This window comes from Talpa europaea (genome assembly GCF_964194135.1).
Source record: "Talpa europaea genome assembly, chromosome: 6".
Lineage (NCBI taxonomy): Eukaryota > Metazoa > Chordata > Mammalia > Eulipotyphla > Talpidae > Talpa > Talpa europaea.
The window spans coordinates 37,286,156-37,305,607 of record NC_140072.1 but is presented as its reverse complement, the minus strand read 5'-3'; the positions used below and the strand labels follow the sequence as shown (position 1 = coordinate 37,305,607).

General features: G+C 39.6%; 1 protein-coding gene across 11 annotated transcripts in view; it reads left to right on the top strand.

Annotated features, from left to right (window-relative positions):
- Positions 1 to 19,452, top strand: part of MAP4K4 (mitogen-activated protein kinase kinase kinase kinase 4) — a gene marked incomplete at both ends in the record, with an annotated part of 179,468 nt that overhangs the window by 107,394 nt on the left and 52,622 nt on the right. For all 11 annotated transcript variants that reach the window (XM_084234424.1, XM_084234427.1, XM_084234426.1 and 8 more), the window contains 2 exons: positions 14,265 to 14,390; positions 15,407 to 15,517. In XM_084234424.1, coding sequence (XP_084090550.1) covers positions 14,265 to 14,390; positions 15,407 to 15,517 — 237 coding nt within the window. The remainder of the gene's footprint in view (positions 1 to 14,264; positions 14,391 to 15,406; positions 15,518 to 19,452) is intronic.

Genomic DNA, 19,452 nt, shown 5'->3' with positions numbered 1-19,452 from the left:
TTGAGAACCTTAAATTTTAAATTCGAGACAGATGGTGAATCTGGCCATTTGTATTGCTTATTGGAGATGGGTCAGCTGGGCAGGTTCCAACATAATATCCTTCCTTGTGCTCATGAGTTTGGATTGGCAGATGATCTTTCAGAGTCTTTATTGGAGAAATATATTTGAACATATAACTAACTGGTTTAAATTTTGGTTCCTATAAATCATTGTATACTCTCTGAGAAAGAGGACATTTGAGGGACTGGTAGGTGTGTTGGTGATAGTGATAGTTTATGGGCTTGCAGAAGCAAGCAGAAATCCAAGCCCACTCTCTCCCCGTTACCTTGAGAAGGGTAGGTGTAGGGTAGTGTGAGATCCTTTTTTTTTTTTTAATCTTTTGTGAGAGTTCAAGTTTTAAAACAATGGCATCCACTTTGCCAGCTTGAAGCAAGAGACTCCACATGAACTATCACCATGTGATTTGCTTCATAGTCATACAGGATACAGGGAGTCCTTGATGGAGTAAGGGAGGACTATGTTTTTGTTTAGAGAGTGACACTGTTTAACCTTTGCCAGCCAGAGAGCATCTGAATCTCAGATGGCTCTCCCAGTGACTCCAGCCTGTAGTGTTCTCTGGCAGTGTGCATGCACATGTGTGCATCTTCCTATAGAAGGACGAAAATGGGTTAAGGAACATGACTCAAGGTAATGAACTATTTTTACACCAAAATGGCATTATGATTTTATGGAATGTGTACACTGCCCTACTATATTTAAACTACTATATTTAAACTGATTAGTAACAAAAAGTTCAATAATCACTTATCTTCCTGATAAGTGATCTGGTCTACAGAAAGCTACATCTATTTAGCTTTAAGTAAGTTCTATACACCTGGTTCACTGCTGGTTGGAGACTATATATGAGGTAAAGGAAGCAATAGGATATGAAATCATGTCTTCAGAATCTGTGGAAACTTTATTTCTGTTTGCCTGTTTAAATTGGATTACTTTATTCCTGTAATGTTGCCGTCTATTCTTAAAGATTTTCTTGAAAACACTTTTCACTGTATGCAATAAAATTCTCATTTTAAACAATCTTGTATATATTTTAAGAATCACATTCAAAAGAATAATTTCTGATAAAATGTAAATAGTCCTTAGTATCAGCAGTACTGTGTATTATATTCAAAACATGTTTCAGAATATAAATACTAGACATGAAGCTAGTAGTTGGTAACATGAGTTACCAACTAGCTACCAAGCTAGTAGCTAGTAGACATGAAGCATAGTAGTTGGTAACATACCTTAACGCTTTGAGATAGAGTTGATTAATACCAATCCCAGCAATCAATCACCATATTTCTAATTGAATCACATATGGAAGATAATTGCTTGTCTTTCCCCTCCCATCTTTCTGGTTTCTGTTGCCTTTTGGCATCTATGGCTTTTTTCCAAGAGGAACACCTGCAGTTTGTCACCGAGTTCTATGAACAGAGAAAACAACATGCGTAGTTAAGGATACACGTTGCTAATCATTCTTTAGCAGTAGACCTAACCTAACTATAGTAGTCAGGACGAAAATAGAGTATAAGAAAATAGAGGTGTTAACCATTTTAGTGGCATACTGTTGGTTTAATCGATGGCTTGCATCCTTGCTTGGTCCTTTTGGCTTGTCACAGCACTGAGCTGATAAACCTGTCAAAGTGCATCATATTTATTGCCTGTACACCTGACTGCTACCAGGAGGCAAGTGATGCCAGAAATTCATGTGATCTCAATTCTTCAGGGCTAGGTTTTCCTGGGTTGCTTCAGGAACACTTCAAATGTTTAGAATTGTATTAAATGCTGAATTTATAAAGCAGAAAATAATTATAGTTCACTTATCAGATCATATTTGATCAATAATTACCATTAATTTACCAAATACTATATTGGATCATCTACTATGTGCCTGTCACTGTGAGGATCTTTGCATGTTGCGTGTTACCTTGTTTTATCATTCTTCCACTCCAGGTTGTGACTCAGCCCTAGAATGGGTCAGGGCTTCCTCATCTTGTATGAAAGGAAGCTGAGACTTAAGAATTTACTCCCTCCATCCCCCTCTTTTTTTGGCCTTGCAGATTTTCTTACCAGCATTCATCTGTATATAATTGCAGCCGGGAATGGAGATGAATAAAATAGAGGCCCTACCTTTCTGGAACTATGTTCTTATAGGGAAGGTAGATGTTCTTTTGGGACTAATTGTTGTAGGGTGATGAGTGCTATGAATGACAACTGTTTATCTTCAGAGTATGTGATTTTATGACACTTCATGTTTTCATTACCTTTTAGGTTCTTCTAGAAATTGAGACTTGCAATTGGCATGGCTCTGGTACAGAGCTGGAGTGAGGCTTTTGGAGAGGAAAGGGTTTTGCCAGCTGAGAGGCTAAGGGACCCATTTTTATGAATGTATGGCAGATACTAAAGCATCCAAGAAGACTTTCCTGAGAAGGACCAATTATAAAATGGGCTATCACTGAATATACTGGTTTGGTTCAGAGTAAAACTTCCCTTTTGGGTTTTGTTAAGTGAAACGTCAGTTTATGTATCTAGTCTAGTGCAGATGATGACACTATAGAATCAGATCACCCATAGATTGACCAAGTGTAGCTGTTTGTCTCCTGGGACTTTGAAGCATCCAATTCTATTTTCTCCATATTCCTCTCATTTTCTTTCTTCACATGACTTGATAAGTAAAAGTAGGGAAAGTTGAGAGAGACATTTTAAATTCTTTTCTTAGTTGGAATTCAAAAATAGGGAGGTGAGTTTTAATTTCTGAAAGCATTATTACTGGTGCCATCTCCTGGCTTTTTTTTATACCACAGTGAAGAGGAATGATCACACCGATGTAAGAAATTGTGAGGGGTGACTATCCTTCAGTGCAGATGGTCCAGTGTCTTAAACTTTTTTCATGTTTTTTTTCTATTCTTTTTTTTTTCATTTTAGTTATTCAAGGGGGAGGCTAAATCTGGTCCTTGATACTCTGTCTTGGCCAGGAACAGAAGTTCCCTTCATTCTTTTTAATTGAGGACTTTTTTTCGGACTCTAGCCAGCCTTTGACTCATCTTGTCAAATAAATAAGCAAGAGCTCTTGTGTATGAAATGCAGAGCTAGAACAAGTAAGAAATGCAGAAACATGTCCTACTTATCATACTCATTCATCCCTTCTTCAGAGCTGTGCCGCCCCCCCCCCCCCCGCCTCCCCATTGTCATTTCTTTTCTTGGCCCTTTTTTTTAAGGTTTTAAGACTGTTCAGTGTGTATAATACTCTTTTCCTATATTGTGGAAAGCTTCATAGAGCTTGTCACTGGCTTAGGGAAGGGTGTGACTGGACTGAGACAAGGTTCTCTCTGAGGTAGCCTTTGATTGATCAGCAAGGTTATGACAACAGGGGCTCCCTATCCCTTCTCCTTTACTTCAAGAAAGACTTAAATTTGGCAGTTTCTGATCTCAAGAAAATAAGGGTTTGGATTTGGTACCATCATAGCAAAGAGGGGGAAATGACCATGAAGCCAGAGTCGGGGCTCTGTGATGCCACTGATGTAATAGAAGGCAGATTAACCAGGAAGGCTCTAAATTTCAAGGTCCTGTTAACCTCCCTGCATACCTAACCATAGTGGAAGTAGCCAGGCAGGTAGGTAGACAGTGACCCTAGAACAGCAGGAGGGTGTGAGGTCTCTCAGTTCAGTTGTGAATTGGCAAAACTTATTTTGGATTCCGATGGAGCTGACTCTTCTATCTTAAAATTTTCCTTTAACTTCTTTTTTTCCGAGTTAGGAAAATAATATATGTCAGTGTAGAAAATTAAGGAAGTTAAAGAAGGACATATCTGTAATTCAGGAATAATCTTTAGTAACATATCTTTTTCTTTCTGATTATTCATTAAGACGTGTATAGTTATCTGAATATATTTGATGTTGTAAGTGGCAAAATGTTAATGTCACTAACATCACTTTGTTATCTCCTCAGAATTTGGATGACTGAATCTTTTTTTGTTTCATAATTTAATTACAAGTTTAATTATGTAGGAGAGAAAAAATCTTTCCTTCTACCCTTCCAGGTTCTTGGCCAGCCCCTATAACAAAAACAGGCTAACAAGAGAAAAATAGTTTATTAGTGTGTCCATCCCATGTATATCTATATCTGTATCTGTACACACACACATCCCATGTGTGTATATATATATATCCCATATATATGCCTTCAGAAATAAAAAGGTAAAACTGAAATAAATGCTTTTATATTGGTTTGAACAAAGAAAAGGCAGTTGTGGAAAAGTAAAATATACAGGGAGTGTCCCAACCTGCGGGATTTGAGAGGCACAGAAGAGGGGCTGGGGATGAGATGAGAGGCTGACACACTTGAGAAGCTGCAAAAAAAGGAACTTTATTTCCTCTCCGCCTACCCTATTTCCTCTCCGCCTACCCTTAACTTTATTACCTCTCAGCATAAGTACCTTATGCTGCGCCTGCGCTTTGCCTGTTCTGCATGCTTGGACTGTGTGGCTTTCTCTGATTGGCCCTAGTGTCTCATGTGCATCTTTTACTGGCTGCCCGTTAACTATATGCATTTCAAGCTACTCAATAGCCTGCCACGCCCCGGACATCTCCCCCTTCTTTATTTATGTGCAAACCTGGCCTGTCTTAGGTTGAGGCGTTCACAGTATCATCCTTACCTGTCATCACAACCGCTGTGTCTGCACAGTGGCACTGTCTTAGGTTGGTATGCCCGCAACGCCTTCTTACCCGTCATTGGCTCACAGGGTACGGAGAGCTATGTTTATCCATATTGGCTCCTGCTGTCCAGGGGCCCATTGCATCTGCCGTAAGGCAAGGCACAGGATGCGGTGGCGACGCACATAGCGGACAAGAAGGCATTGCGCTATGACCAGGCTGCCAAACAGCACGGACGCCAAAAGGCCGAGACCACTCCAAACCTTAGCAAAAGACAGGGCTTTCAAGAGCCAAGACGTGAAGGTTCCAGGCTGCATTACTTCAGCCCTGGTGGAGTGGATCGTGACAACCTGTTTTGCCAATTGCAAGGTATAGTTAAGAAATTGCTGGCTCCAGGGGCCACACAGGGCAACATTAAGGCTTTGTACAACTGCTGAATGATTATGCAAAACAACTGGCGTAACACAAGAATATTGGTAGGTAGGCATGTATGCAATATGTATGCAATATGAGAGGTCAACATAAACATATCAATTTCTTCTTAAAGCAAGGCTATCTGCTGATTCAGGTTTAGCATCCCTGCATGAATATGATTGTCGAGTGCGTTTTGGGTAGTTAATGCGGCAGCGACCTCCGATGACAAGGTATTGATGGCATTTGCAGTGGCCACAGAATTTGAGAGAAACCGGACCAAATGCGACGGTAACCAGATGGGACGGTCAGCCGACCTTCAAAACACAGCCGGCCTACCCGGAGACTGGTCCCTCAGCAATTCCCTCGTGTCTGTGCCCCACGTTGGGCGCCACCTGTCCCGACCCCCGGGATTTGAGAGGCACGGAAGAGGGGCTGGAGATGAGATGAGAGGCTGACACACTTGATGAGAAGCTGCAAAAAGGGGAACTTTATTTCCTCTCCGCCTACCCTTAAGTACCTTACGCTGTACCTACGCTTTGCCTGTTCCGCATGCTTGGACTGTGGGGCTTTCTCTGATTGGCCCTAGTGTCTCGTGTGCATCTTTTACTGGCTGCCTGTTAACTATATGCATTTCAAGCTACGCAATAGCCTGCCATGGCCCCGGACAGGGAAGCTAAAGTAAGATAGCTATTTTAACGAGGTTTGCTTATACAAAATTCTCTTGACCTCAACTCTGTCTCTTGTGATAAGAATTTCTTTTTTCCAGGTGGTAAAGTAAGGAGGACATCTTTCTTTTGGTGTTTTATCTCTTGCTTTTGGAGAGAAAAGGGGAGGTCATAGATCTGCTGTTTCAAGTGCTCTAGCTCAAAATAATCTTAATATCAGTGAAGCATATTTTGGGGTAACATTCTGGTTTTCTACAATTACTGGCAAATGTTTTGATGGAAGATTTGGTTCTAGTCACATAGATTTGCTTTCCCTTTCACTCAGGATCTAGGTTTTAGTTCTGCTTTAGTTTGCCATACTTTCGAGTCCCCAATAGCAGGTACTCCTAATGTGTTTGTGTGAGTTCCTTTATGGAGGAGGAAAATGGATTCTGAAATCAAGTACTAACATGAAATATTTCAAGTCATACTGTTGAGTCACTTGTGCTCATGGTGTTAGGTCCTGTAGACTGAGGCTTGACCAGGCCAACTATTAGGACTTTTGGGTGGTGATGATATGAAACTTTGGGAAGTTCTAATAGTTTTATTTAGATCCTAGAGAAAATAGTAATCCACCCTGTTTGCCTGTATTGTTTGAGTGGAATCACTATGTTTGTGTTCCACCTTTGGTAGAGGGTTATCACAGATAGGTATTTTGGCCTCCTTGTGATTCATGGCATTAATCATGGGGTTTGCCAAGTAAAAGGTGATGTGTTTTCATTTTGAAACAGGGTTACAGCAGTGCTGTAGAGGGTCAAAGACAGTGCCAATGTAGAGGACAGGCCTCTGTCTACGGTTTCTCGGTCACGTGCTCAATTTTAAGATCACTTCAGCTCAGGGAACAACAATAGTGGGGTTGGTTAACAGGGAAAACAAAGAGTTTCTAAGGCCAAAAGTAGCCAACTATCTTACCCCAGGTAATGTCCAGAAGTCCCAAAAAATACCACTTGGGCAAGATGGCACTATCCTGTTAATGAGGGCACTGGTAAGCATTGGGACAGGATACAACTCACAGTGGCAGCTGGAGGTGCTTACAGGTAGGGCTGCAGAGATGACACTGCTGCAGTCCACTGCAATAGTCTGAAGGCTGGGCTGGACAGCACCAGATGCTGGATGGGATGGGAATGGAAACAACAGCACTGGGAGGTGGAGCTTGATGATCAGCGGTCACCTGGACAGAGTGACCTGTTAATAGTGCCGGTCACCATCAGTCATCAGGAGTTGGTGTCAGACACACCAGTGTAAACAGTTTTTTGTGAGTTTTTGGCTTACGCGAAAACAAACAGCGCTTTGGGACACCAGGCAGAGGCCTATGGTGCTCCTTTCAGGTGATGTCAGAGGCAGGGCTGGAAGCTGATGCAGTGGCCAGGTCTCTGTGAGGGTCTTCCACTTCTCTTTGGAGTCAGCTACTGATCCTCCTTCCTCTTTGGAGTCCAGGAAACAGACTCCCTACACTGGCTCCTGTCTTGCCTTGTGTCATCTTTCAGGGTCCTTCATCTTATAAGTCTGAATGGACAGTTTTCAATTCTCAGTAATTGATTGGACCATTTAGCAATAATCAGCTCATTCTTATTGTTTGACCCAACTAATTAGCTAATGAGTTGGGTTTGAACCTGGTTGATTCCTAAAACCCACACCTGATTGGTCTATTTTGTGAGCCAGGAGCCAAATATAAAAGTGAAAACTTGGTGCCCACACAGACCTGACCTCCTCCCATCTCCTGGCAGGCTTGTGGACTGGTGGTCTTGGAGAAGCCACAACCATTGCCTGCTTCACTGGGGCTGGAGGCATTCTGCACCTGGTACCACTTTACTGGGTCTGGATATATCAGCATAAAGGAGTGGAGGGTGGGGAGGCACAACCATGTTGGCCTGGGAACCATGGGCCTCTCTACTGCCTGAGGCTCCAGGGAGCCACAGCACTGGAGCTAGGACTCATGGTCCTCCTTGCATCCCTGAACCAGGATCTTCAGGGCTTGCAGTTACCCACTGCGTCCCTGGGGTGGTATAGCAGGGGAACCAAACCAGTGCTGTCCACCGTCACTGTCCCAGGTGTTCAGGTTTTCTAAGAGTTCGCAGTTACATAAAGAAGAGTTTGGTAGTAATTAACTAAAACAAGCAAACATGTAAACTAGTTTTTTTTAAAAAAAGGCTATTTTTATTCTAAGTGTATATTTATACATCTTGGTGATGAAACCTATCAGATATTTGCATATCTCATTTTATCAGTCCTCTCCAACTAGCAAAGAGACAGTGAATAATAAATTGTCCTTCCTTTTTTGTCCACCTGTTAATGAGTAGTTTTAATTCTGCAAAGAGTATACTGGTTTGAAAGATGGATTAGCTCATCTCCAATCCTGTTGGATCTTCCCAGTTAATCTGGAGGCTGCCTGTCTTGCTTCATATGGTAACTGCCATCTGTAGAAGGAAAGAATTTAGGTAACTAAGTTGAAACGTTTTAAGAAGCCACTAAAAACAACTCTAAAAGCATGCACTCAGATGTGTTCAGATGGTGGCGTGGGTCAGACTTGTCATGTGACTCATTTACACATCCTTAGCTGCTGTAGAAAATTACCACTATTCAGATATTCTCCCCTCCCCCAGATCTAGCACCCAGGGCAAGTAACAGAAAACTCCAGCCTAGTCATAGCCCAGCCTGAGACAAAGACCTTTTCTATGAGAGTTTGTTCCCACTGGTTAGAGTCCAAAATGCTAATTGGCATCAGCTGCATTAAATCACTGAGTGGGGCCAGCAGCTGCCTTATCATTGGAGAAACCAGGAGGAGAGCTTTCCCTTTCTTACCAAAATGTCCTTTTTTCTCTCTCAAGTTACTGTTTTTGTTTTTTTCCCCCAACTTGTCTATGATTGTGACCTACTACAGAGGAGGGGAAGGCAAAATTGTTTGGACTTGGCCTAGACACATGGAGCATATAAACGTTTGTAATTTTGCCACTTCTCCTTTCTTTTCACATATGGAATTTGTTTTTAGTATCAGTTCTAGCTTGCTCTGAATCTGTTTTCTGCTTTATTTTCTCTGGCTAAATAGGGTGTTTGGTGGTGGTGGTAGTGGTGATAGTGTATGTACTTAAGTACTGGAATGTGACCACCAAACTTGTTTTCAACTAATAAGCAAAGGGAGATTTAAACTAAGAAGTTGGTACACTATACCCTTATTCTAAAGACAACCTAAACAGCCACATTATAAGCATTAGTCATAATTAGGATTCCAGTGTTAGTTTACTAAAGTCGTTGGCAGTTCCTTCATTTATTTTTGGTGCATTTTCTCCAAGATGGGTACTCATAATTACATAGTAGATCAAAATTAGTGATGCTGAATGCCTTTTTAATTTATTAGTTGTGAAATAGTTACTGTAGGGTAAGGTAAAAGTATCAGGCTTTTCTGCCCTCCCGCCATTAGGAGAGATGACGGAACCCTGTGGTCCTCAATGCATGCCTGATGGCGGGCACCTGGAATAGGATGTGGGCATGTGTAAGTGGACACAACTGGGCTAAGAGACCGGGCTTTTAAGGGCGGCATCACGGGGACGCCAGCAGAAGCAGAGAGAACGCGAGAGAAGGCCGGAGAGCCCAGAAAGAGTGAAGACTTGTCCTGGCCCTCCAGCACCCCTCCCTGCCTGCTGTGTACCTGTTAAATTCCAATAAAAGCCTGCAAAAGCCACTGAAGGCTCCAGGATTCTCCTTCCACCCATTGCTAGAATCATAGAGATCCCGCCCTCTGGCCATTCCTGCCCCTACAGTTACCGATTTAAAAATCATAGTGAAGGAGTGTTCGAAGTATGAACTTGGTCTAGAAAGATTTTTGAGAGCACAATATGCTTGCCTCTTTTTTTTTTTTTTTTTTTTTTTTTTTGCAGTTCGGTTTTCACATTTGTGTATTATATTGATCTGATTATTGTATTTTTGGCTCATGTTTGGATGTTTCAGTCTATTAGAAAAGCCATTGCCAAATTTGATTGCATTGAAGGTGTTCTTATGTTTTATTTTTTTGACTCTGAAGAGATAGCCTGTAGGGTAAGGTAAAAAGTATCAGGCTTTTCTGCCCTCCCGCCATTAGGATAGATGAGGGGACCCTGTGTTCCCAAGTGCATGCCTGATGGCGACACCTGGAGTAAGGTGTGGGCATATGTAGATGGGATTCACCTGGGCTAAGACTGGGGTTTTTAAGGGCGGTGTCACGGGGACACCAGCAGAAGAGAAGTAGAAGCAGAGAGAACGCGATAGAACGCCGGAGAGCTCAGAGTGAAGACTTGCTGGGGGCTGGGAGGCCTGCCATGTGCCTGCCTGCCTTGTGCCTGGTAAATCCCAATAAAAGCCTGCAAAAGCCACCGAGGCCTCCAGGACACTCTCCTCCTTTACCCCATCTGCTCGATCATAGAAAACCTGCTCCGTGTCCCATTCCTACCCTCTACATAGCCCAATTTCAAAGATATTACAGTATATATCTTTTGGTTTATGGTGAGTCATCGTTTCATTGTATAAGTTGTCTCTGAAGGCATCTTAGATTCGGGGAAATACATTATGCCATGATAATTTGCAAGCAGTACAGTGTTTTTTCATTCCAGCGGACAGTGGTGAATTGAAGACTTTAAGAATTTTAAAATGTGTCCTTGGTTTTAAATCATTAGGTTCTGAAAACAAGTGCCTGTAGAAGCTCTTGTTCAGATAGAGTGGTGACAAGTTAGATTATAGAAGACATGTTATGTCACTAATAGAAAATAATTATCTCAAGGCTAGTCAAAACATGTTGTCATCCTTAATTATGTCTCACAAAGCTTCTCTTGGGAGAGTTGTAGGTGGCATTTGATTTCTGTCAAGAATGGTGTTATATTTTAGGGAATAGTGACCTATGGAGCAATTTATCCAGTGTATGTAAAGTGGTGAGCAAGTAGGGGTTAGGATGGCTCCATAACGCAAAGTCCACTAAAATATACACACTGCATGAAGTGTTTGGATGTGCTTACCACAAAAACAAAATTAAAATCAATATTTTGATATTTCCCTATTCTACTACCTGGTTGTTTTTATTTTTATCTAGTTTTTACACTTCAGACCCTTGCAGGTTTACTAATAATTTGATAAAAGGGGAAAAGAAATAAAACTTTTAGTTTACTTTGTAATCATTTAGTTGCAATCCAAGGTAAAGAAGTGGTATGTTTGAGTTTTCTGGATGCAGCATATTTATCTGTGGCCTCAACACAGGAGTAGCACCACATACCTTTCCAACAGGAGTGTGTTTATGACTGTAATCCTGTGTTAACTTGTTAGGCATCTGTCAGTCTTCGACACACCCTATTAGGGTTGTCCTGGGTCACCCAGCAACCCAGAGAGACTGTCAGGTGAGCTACAAGTTGTGACTCAGGAGAGAGCAGGTTCCATTTGCCCTGTGCTAGAAAGTTGTAGTCACTACACACTGGATGTGAACGTGCACTTGTGAAAAAAGCATAAGATAAAATTTTGGTGAATTGGGCTTTTTATTTCTGCTTGGGGCAGTTGCTTATGCCTTATGTTTAAATATAAAGTTCCTTTGAAGAAAGATCCCAAATAGAAGTATGTTATTCTACATTATTAGCTAGGCTAAACACTGGTTTTGTTTAAAATTTGAGATATTTTAACTGTTCACTGTCTAATTTTTCATTGCTACCTTAAACATTAAAACAAATTCAAAATGTCACACAGTTGATGTAATTTTCATATATACAGGGTTGAATGAGAATTATTTCACAATTATATAGATTGTACTTGGCCATGTGATTCTGTTCCATATTTGCAGTCATCTGCCACTGTCACATGACAAGTATGCCTATGAATTTGCATTCATATTATAATACTTACATTTCAAGGTCAAGCAGGAAGCTACCATTCTGAGAGTCACTGATTACATGTTTTAAATGTTTGTTTCTTAAGTAGTCATATACAACTAAAAGTTGTATTTTACAAAAATACCTTTTTTAATGGGTCATCTTGTCTAAGTAATGATTTTGCAGATTTTCTCTTTAGCTTGGAAAAAATGGAATGGTTTATATTTATATACTTATTGTACCTAAAATTGTAATTGACAACTGGATATAGAAAGTTATAAATACTAGAATTGCAAGACTTTACAACCATCTTACTGTGGGAAGCTCTAGCACACCTTTGTCAGAATTGAGTAGACGTTCAAAAGGATTTGATAACACAGTAAGCTTGATTTAAGTATTCAGTAGAACTTTATACCCAATGCATAAAAAGAAACTCTTCTCAAATTTCTAGGTATCATCTATAAAAATTGACCATATTCAAGTTAAACAAATTCTCAGTACATTTCCTAAACGTACCACAGTACAATTATACTACTACTAATAAAAACAAGAGGTTTTCTAAAAATGGAATCACTTAGAAACAATTTCAAAAATTAAATTGCTACTTAAAAAACAATAACAAAGGAATCAGAATATATCACAGCTAATGAGGGGAAGCCAAAGCTGCACTCAGAGTAGAACTCAATGTTTTAGTTATTTTATTAAATACAAGATGAAAAAGGATTGAATGAGAGTTTTATTACAGAAAGTAAGCAAAAAACAAAATGTCAAAAGAAAATAGGAGGAAATGATGCTTTAGAAAGAATAAAAAAGAATTGATAGAAAAAGTATAAGTAAGATTCTATTGATTTGCCTTCTTGGTAAATATTATGTACAGAATAAATATGCCAGATACTGCACAAAGTCCTGGGGGAGGCTGAAACAAATTACAGAGTTTCTTTTGAAAAGATTTTTACTTTTTTTTAATTTAGATAACATTGGTTTATAACATGCAGTTTTTATCTTAACCCATCATATTTGCAAACCAAACTTACTTTGTGGTCTCTGTGAACTTACGGATGGTTTGTGGAGATGGGAGCTACAACAGTATGCTTTCTCTTCTGGGCGTGTGCGTGTGTCATCTTTTGCCCCCGTTAACATCTTTTTTCCTTATTCCCCTATCACTGTGTGTGTGTGTGCTCATATGCGCTTTGTTTCTTGCAGCACTAGTGCATCTAAACTGCTCAGAAACACTGAGCCTTCCCTGAAAGGGGAAGAACATCAATTACAAGTGAAACGACTGTGTCATTGTAGAAAATTAAGGAAATGTAGTAGATGGAATTCGAGATTTCCTTATCACATTTTTCTTGAGGATTTTCTTTATTATCTCTTAAACACTGCTTTTTAAACCAAGGCTTATTTTCTCCTTTCCTGTAGATTCTTGTTTCTTTCTCACTTTATAATTCAGCTTTCCCCTCATCTTCCTCAGCATAATTCTTTGAAGATATTTTGGCAGAACCCTTTTTTGTGTTGTGTATGCAGCAAGGAACTGAATGTTCCTCAGGGGGGCTGTGTGAGAGAAAATTGGAGACTGGAAGCTCTCAACATTCACAGAGGCAACTTATTTTTATATTTTCCAGACCTGTGTCACCTTTTACTTTGTTCAGTCCCTCCCTGATCCCATCAAACAAACTCAGCATTTCTTCTTCTTCCTTTTTTTTTTTTTAAAAGATTTATTTATTTATTTATACAAGCACTGGGTACAGTCAGAAGCGCGGGAGGATCACCAGAGCCAGAGCAGGGAGCAGAGCAGGCAGAAGGACCGAAGTACACTGCTGAGGGGAGCAGCGGGCGGCAGGAGAGGTCTACGTGCCATGTGGGACCCTCCTCCCGTGGCTGGGGAACAGCCGGGGATTGAACCGGCGCTGCAGAGGCTGCGGGCAGCTTCCCAACCCAGCTCTCAACCACTGCGCCACCGGGGAGGCCCACTCAGCATTTCTTCTACTGCTCATCTTTTTTAAATAAAACAAGAGACTGGTTGAGGAGCCACATCCAAAACAACCTGTTATCACAAAGTTGGGTTTTGATTCTGGGACTCATTGGACTCACCTGAATTTTTCTCCATGTTAGCAGATTCTCACTAAGCACATCATCCACTCAGGGACTGCATTTGCCAGCCTGTAGCCCGGCCAGAGGGTGTAGTACCCTGCTGGGTAGAGTTGTTAGAGGTGATTGCACGTGTGCTGGATGATTTATATTCACAAATGCTTTAGAAAGGAAGCAGCCTGTCCTAGTAATTATTTGTAATAATTACATCAGTTCCCTATTTTGCTCCCATTTTTACAGCTGAGCAAATTGAGACCTAGCGAAGTAGGCTCAATTTTGTGAGGTCACATAGTGAAGAGCTGAGGTACTGTATGCCCTCTGTTGCTTGCTGCTGCTTTTATTCATCTTCAGCTTTTATACTCTTTGTGTTTCTTTTATAGTCAGTGATTATATTTCAGACCCCCTTAAAGTTCATAATTCTTGGCATGAGAATAAAGTGAATGTATTATATTTTCCTTTCTTGAACTGGGAATTTTGTTGTTGCTTGTGTGTTGAGAAACTAAAGTCGTCATATTATTCATAAGTCACTTGCTTTATTTCTTCTTCAGGATGAAGAGGAAGAAATCAAACTGGAGATAAATATGCTGAAGAAATATTCTCATCATAGAAATATTGCAACATATTATGGTGCTTTCATTAAAAAGAGCCCTCCAGGACATGATGACCAACTCTGGGTAAGCGAATGTTTCATAAGTGTTTTGTCAGGTTTCTTTGCTGGTTGTGATAAAAGGGGATTAAGGACTTTCCAGAAGGAGGGTAGAGAAATGCAAAGGAAAATGGGTAGTGTCTCATATCTTCTGTGGCCTTGGTTGAAGGTGTACTGAGTGTTAATTCACAGTGATTTTACATTGCACAGAAAAGAGTTAACTTTGTATTTCAAGAATAAAAATGCACATTAATAGCAAGGAAATTAGGAGATTTAAAATAAAGGCAATACAATAAAAATTTCTAGAATTGACACATTGAACCTAACCTTTGAAAAAGTTTATATTTCAAATGATGGCCAAGGTCTGTGGTTACAATACTAGCATGCGAAAGATGTTGAACTTATAAGGCAGGAAGGTAGATTAATACTTTTAGCTTTAAAGATCCACTATAGAAAATGGATAAAATTAAGAAAATTAATTTCCATTGTTGAAATCTAATCATAGTTAGCAATTTTTAGAGTAGTTCAATTCATTTTCTAGGTACTTTCAAAATATACTTGTATTCATATTGTTCAGACATTAGGTATTGAAAGTGATATATTTTAATTTATACTATTAAAAAGTAGCATTTAGCCTTTGTATTAAATCCAGTTAATATAAAATAGTTTGATGATCATAATGTGGGGAAAAAAATAGAATATTTTTGACACTAGTAAATGAAAGTGTTAAGGGAATGTTTATATCAGATTCCTGGGCAGTAATTAAGAACAGAATGATCCTCCCATGCTCATGAACTTATAAGAGAGGAGAAGCACAGAACCTCTACACTGGGGTGTGCTGTATGGTGTCCGAAACTCTCAGTGTCCTAGATCACATGCACATAGTGAGTAAATGGGATGGTGAAGTCACGGTTAATGATATGCTCAGGACCTTGGGAAAGATTCTGCTCTCCTGCCTTCTCTTGGGTATGTACTGAAATCGATGGGGCTCTCACTGCCTGCCAGTAGATGTGTGTTAGTCACAGTTTGTCTTCTAACCTACAGCTTGTTATGGAGTTCTGTGGGGCTGGTTCCATTACAGACCTTGTGAAGAACACCAAAGGGAACACACTCAAAGAAGACTGGATAGCTTATATTTCCAGAGAAATTTTAAGGGTAAGAAGAGGGTGTGGCGGTGGGGTTCATATTTGGTCTCATGTTTCCATTTTCTTAGCCCAAAGTATTTTTTGTATTCATTGTAACTGTTCATACTATTTTTCCCCCCTGTGGCAACTAAGGACTTTGTGTAGCTACCTAGCTTTTGATAGTTTAAGCATTATCATGGTTTTGATTCAGATGAGTATTTAAAGAACATAGACGTAAAACAAAAAGTAGTTTTTCTGTATTTTCCAGAATTCATCCTCTAACTATTAAAAAGAAAATCAGAGTGGAGGGGAAAAGAAATAATCTCTAATCATTGTTTTTTTTTAGGAATCCTGTGTATAAACTTATAAATCAATATATTAGTGGTGCTGAATGCTGGCTTTCAAAATTGTCTTGTGGGCTTTGGCATTAACTGTTAGAATCTGTTGCAGTATTTATGGGGAAAAGTTCTAATGTTTAATGTTATTTACAGCCAATTGGAAAGCTGCTTCATGTCTTAGAGAAGTTTCTGAACTGCTGTTTTAGCAGCTTCTAAAAGACGCTATTTAGTAGTAGAACCATCTTGACAGCACAGGTCAGAAAGTTAATATTTTTGTATTTGAAAGGCGCAGTGAGTTTCCAGTGGACCTCTGTCCTTGGTCAGTCATCACAGGTTTTCTCTGTATGCCAACCCTACACTATGCACTTAAATTAATTTGTCATATTTCATTTACCCACCACATTTAAAAATAAAGACTAGGAGTTAAACTAGAATTAGTCCATATGCTTCTCTCACTAATAAAAATATTTGTTGTATTATCTATATAAGTAAAATTGCCCCACTTTTTATATTTAAATTTCACAGGATAGAATTCAGAGACATAAGTTTTAATTTCTTTTTATTTAGATACTTTACAGAGCCCTTGAAAACAGGCAGTTATCTGACGAATATTAGCTGTTAGGGGATGAAGTAGGAGAACCATATTTTTGTAATCATACTTAAATTTTAGTAATAAAATATCATGTTCCTACCTCTTACGGTTATAGGAAGCAGATCCCAAAGGTGGGGAATACATATCTGTCCAGTACTACTGTGAGGGAGGCCAGTGAATGGGCAGATGTATTTATTATATTAATAACTGAAACTCTTAACATGGTGGGAGGAAAGACTAGTGGTTCAGAACAAGAATGTTCCAGTTAGTCAGATTTGGGTTTAAGTAACTTGTGCTACTTATCTACTGCACACCCTTGGCAAAGCTATTCAACTTTCAGAACTTAGTAAATTTTAGACACAATCCTATAACTTAGGCTCCATTATTATAAGAATTAAATATTAGTGCATATGAATCTTTTAATATAACATGTGGGTACATAACTAGTTTTCAGTGAATATTAGTTGTCATTGTTCTAGTGTGGGATTCTCGAACAGAGAGCTAAGTTTTAGTATAAGTGTCCTAGGCATCAAATGTATTTTAACTTTCAAAAACAATTTACATACTCATATATACAAGCAAGCATTGTTTCCTGTCATATGTAGTAAGTGTATTTACCTGTTTCACCACCATTGAACTCAGGCAACGTTTAAAAGAAGCCTATGTTGTTTGAGGCCCCACTGACCTGAATATAATACATTAATGGATATTAATGGACAGCTTTTTGAGAGGCAGCAAATGTTTTCTGCCTCAATAAATATCTGGAACAAGAGTTTCCTTCATCTCTGCTTTATCTAGAATGGGGATTTTTTTCCTCCAACGAAAGCTAATGAACTAAAAAAAAAAAAAAAATGCCTTTGGAGAAGTCTGTCTATGATGCTGAATTGTATGCTTATTGAGTTAACTAAGTTAGTTTCAGTAACTCCTACAAAACTGTAAAAGCAATATGGTGGGAAGGAGGTGAACTCTCATAGTTTCCTATGCAAGCAGTTATCCCCAGGCAGGTAAAACCTGCATTTTGAAAAACGGAGGGCAGCTAATTTCTAACTTAGCAAAATGTGTCCTTATTTCTTAGTAAATGTTAAATTTAGATGTTTTTGCTTTAAGATTCTCAGAAGGCTCAGACATGAGAGTGTAAGCCTCCACCATCAGTTAAGAACGCGCTCTCGACCTGGTCCACTGAAACTTACTCCTGAGACCAAAAGAGTTACAGATAATTTCAGCACGTTCATTCTCACCCTTTTCTACAGTCGCATTTTATCACTTTTGGTAGAAACCAGTATGGGCATTGGTAACCTTTTAAACTAATTCTAAAGGAGAGACTTTGTTCCTTTGTTCATTATCCATGAAGCAGCAAGAAAAATGTCTTCTTAGTTTTGAAACCCACTAGGATGGTTACATACTGTGTATTTTAATTTGAAATTGTGGCTTAACTTTTGGGGCTTGGGCATGTATGTTCCCCCCCCCCCATCCCTTCGTCATTTCATACAGGATAAATGTACGCATTGTTCATAGTAATCATAATGCAGTTTAACATTTTTTTTTAAAGATTTATTTATTCATTCAAGCATGGGGGGTACAGGCCAGAGGCGTGGGATGGTGAGAGGATTCACCAGAGACAGGGTGGGGAGCAGAACAGGCAGATGGACCGAAGCACTGCTGATGGGAGCAGCGGGCGTGACAGGAAAGGTCTGCCACGCCATGTGGGAATCTCCCTGGCTGGTGGCAGTCAAACCCACGCTGTTTTGCAGAGGCTGCAGACAGCTTCATAGCACTGTGCTCAACCCGGTTTGCCACTGGGGAGGCCCAATGCAGGTTAACATTATAAAGGCGCTTTTAGGCTCTATACAGTTTTATGTGTACAAGCAGCAGTCCTTTAGCCATAGGGGAGGTAAGTAGACATGTCTTACACTGACTTCTATTAAGGAGTAAGAGTGTGCAGTCCACATTTGTTTGAGAAGACATGGGTACTGAGTTTGTGGCTAAGCATAAAGAAGAGGATTTGTGAAAGTTGGGCAATAAAAAATATACTGAAGTATTAAAAGCAGGAATTGGAAAAAATTAAGAATGCTATGTTTTTTCATTTCTCAAAGTTATACCAGGCTGAAAGGAGGGACTTTGTCCTAACTGTATAGCATTAAGATACCGTTTATTTTTAGTGCTTTTTTTCCCCTAGTCAGTGCTTTGTGGTATAACACTGCACATTTCTGTGTGGTAGAAAAATAAACAGTCATGAAATAAGCTCAATTTTGTTTCAGTAAAATGATTCTTTAGAGATCCTCTGTGTTAGAATATGTGTTCTAGAATAGCTGTTGTATTTAATTCATATCCTATAAAGTAATAATGATAGCAATAGTGCCCACAAAAAAAAATTAACAAAATCAAATCAACTCTTCTTATCTTTTTGAATTGAGACATTTCATAATAACAAGTCGCTGGTAATCTGAAGGAGGTGGGCTGTGCATGTTGACTTCTGTAGCTAAGTGATGGAACAAGTAAATGAGTTGTGAGAATGATGCATTTCTGTCCTTGAGACCCACATGTGTTTTTGTTGTTTCACCACCTCTCCTCAGAGACATGTTCTTGAACTTCATTCCAGATACAAAGTCATCAGAAGTGCTGTGTATACCCAGCAGGGCTTATTTCCTTGAGTAGGAAAGCTCTTTTATTTGAATATAAAGCTCTTTTGATAGCAGAATTGTTTTACACTTGGGGTGGAGGTGAGATTGATCAACAGTTAGCACTTTGTCACTGTGAAGTGAGGAAATTAGGCAGTGTTTAACCACCAAACTTGAAAGCCCTCTCTAGCCCTTTGCTTTCCCCTGGGATGTGTCTAGTTCAAATACACCCATGGGGTCACCCACTGAAAGACAGACATACAGCGTGGGAAAGGAACCACCCTGTACACAAATAGCACAAATTATAGTAGAGAAACTGAAGATGGTAATCTAAAGTGTGTCTTCAAGGAACAACTAGAAAGTGGTTGCTCACATGGGGGACCTGACCCATTGCAATTAGGAACTGGGTACTTCTTTC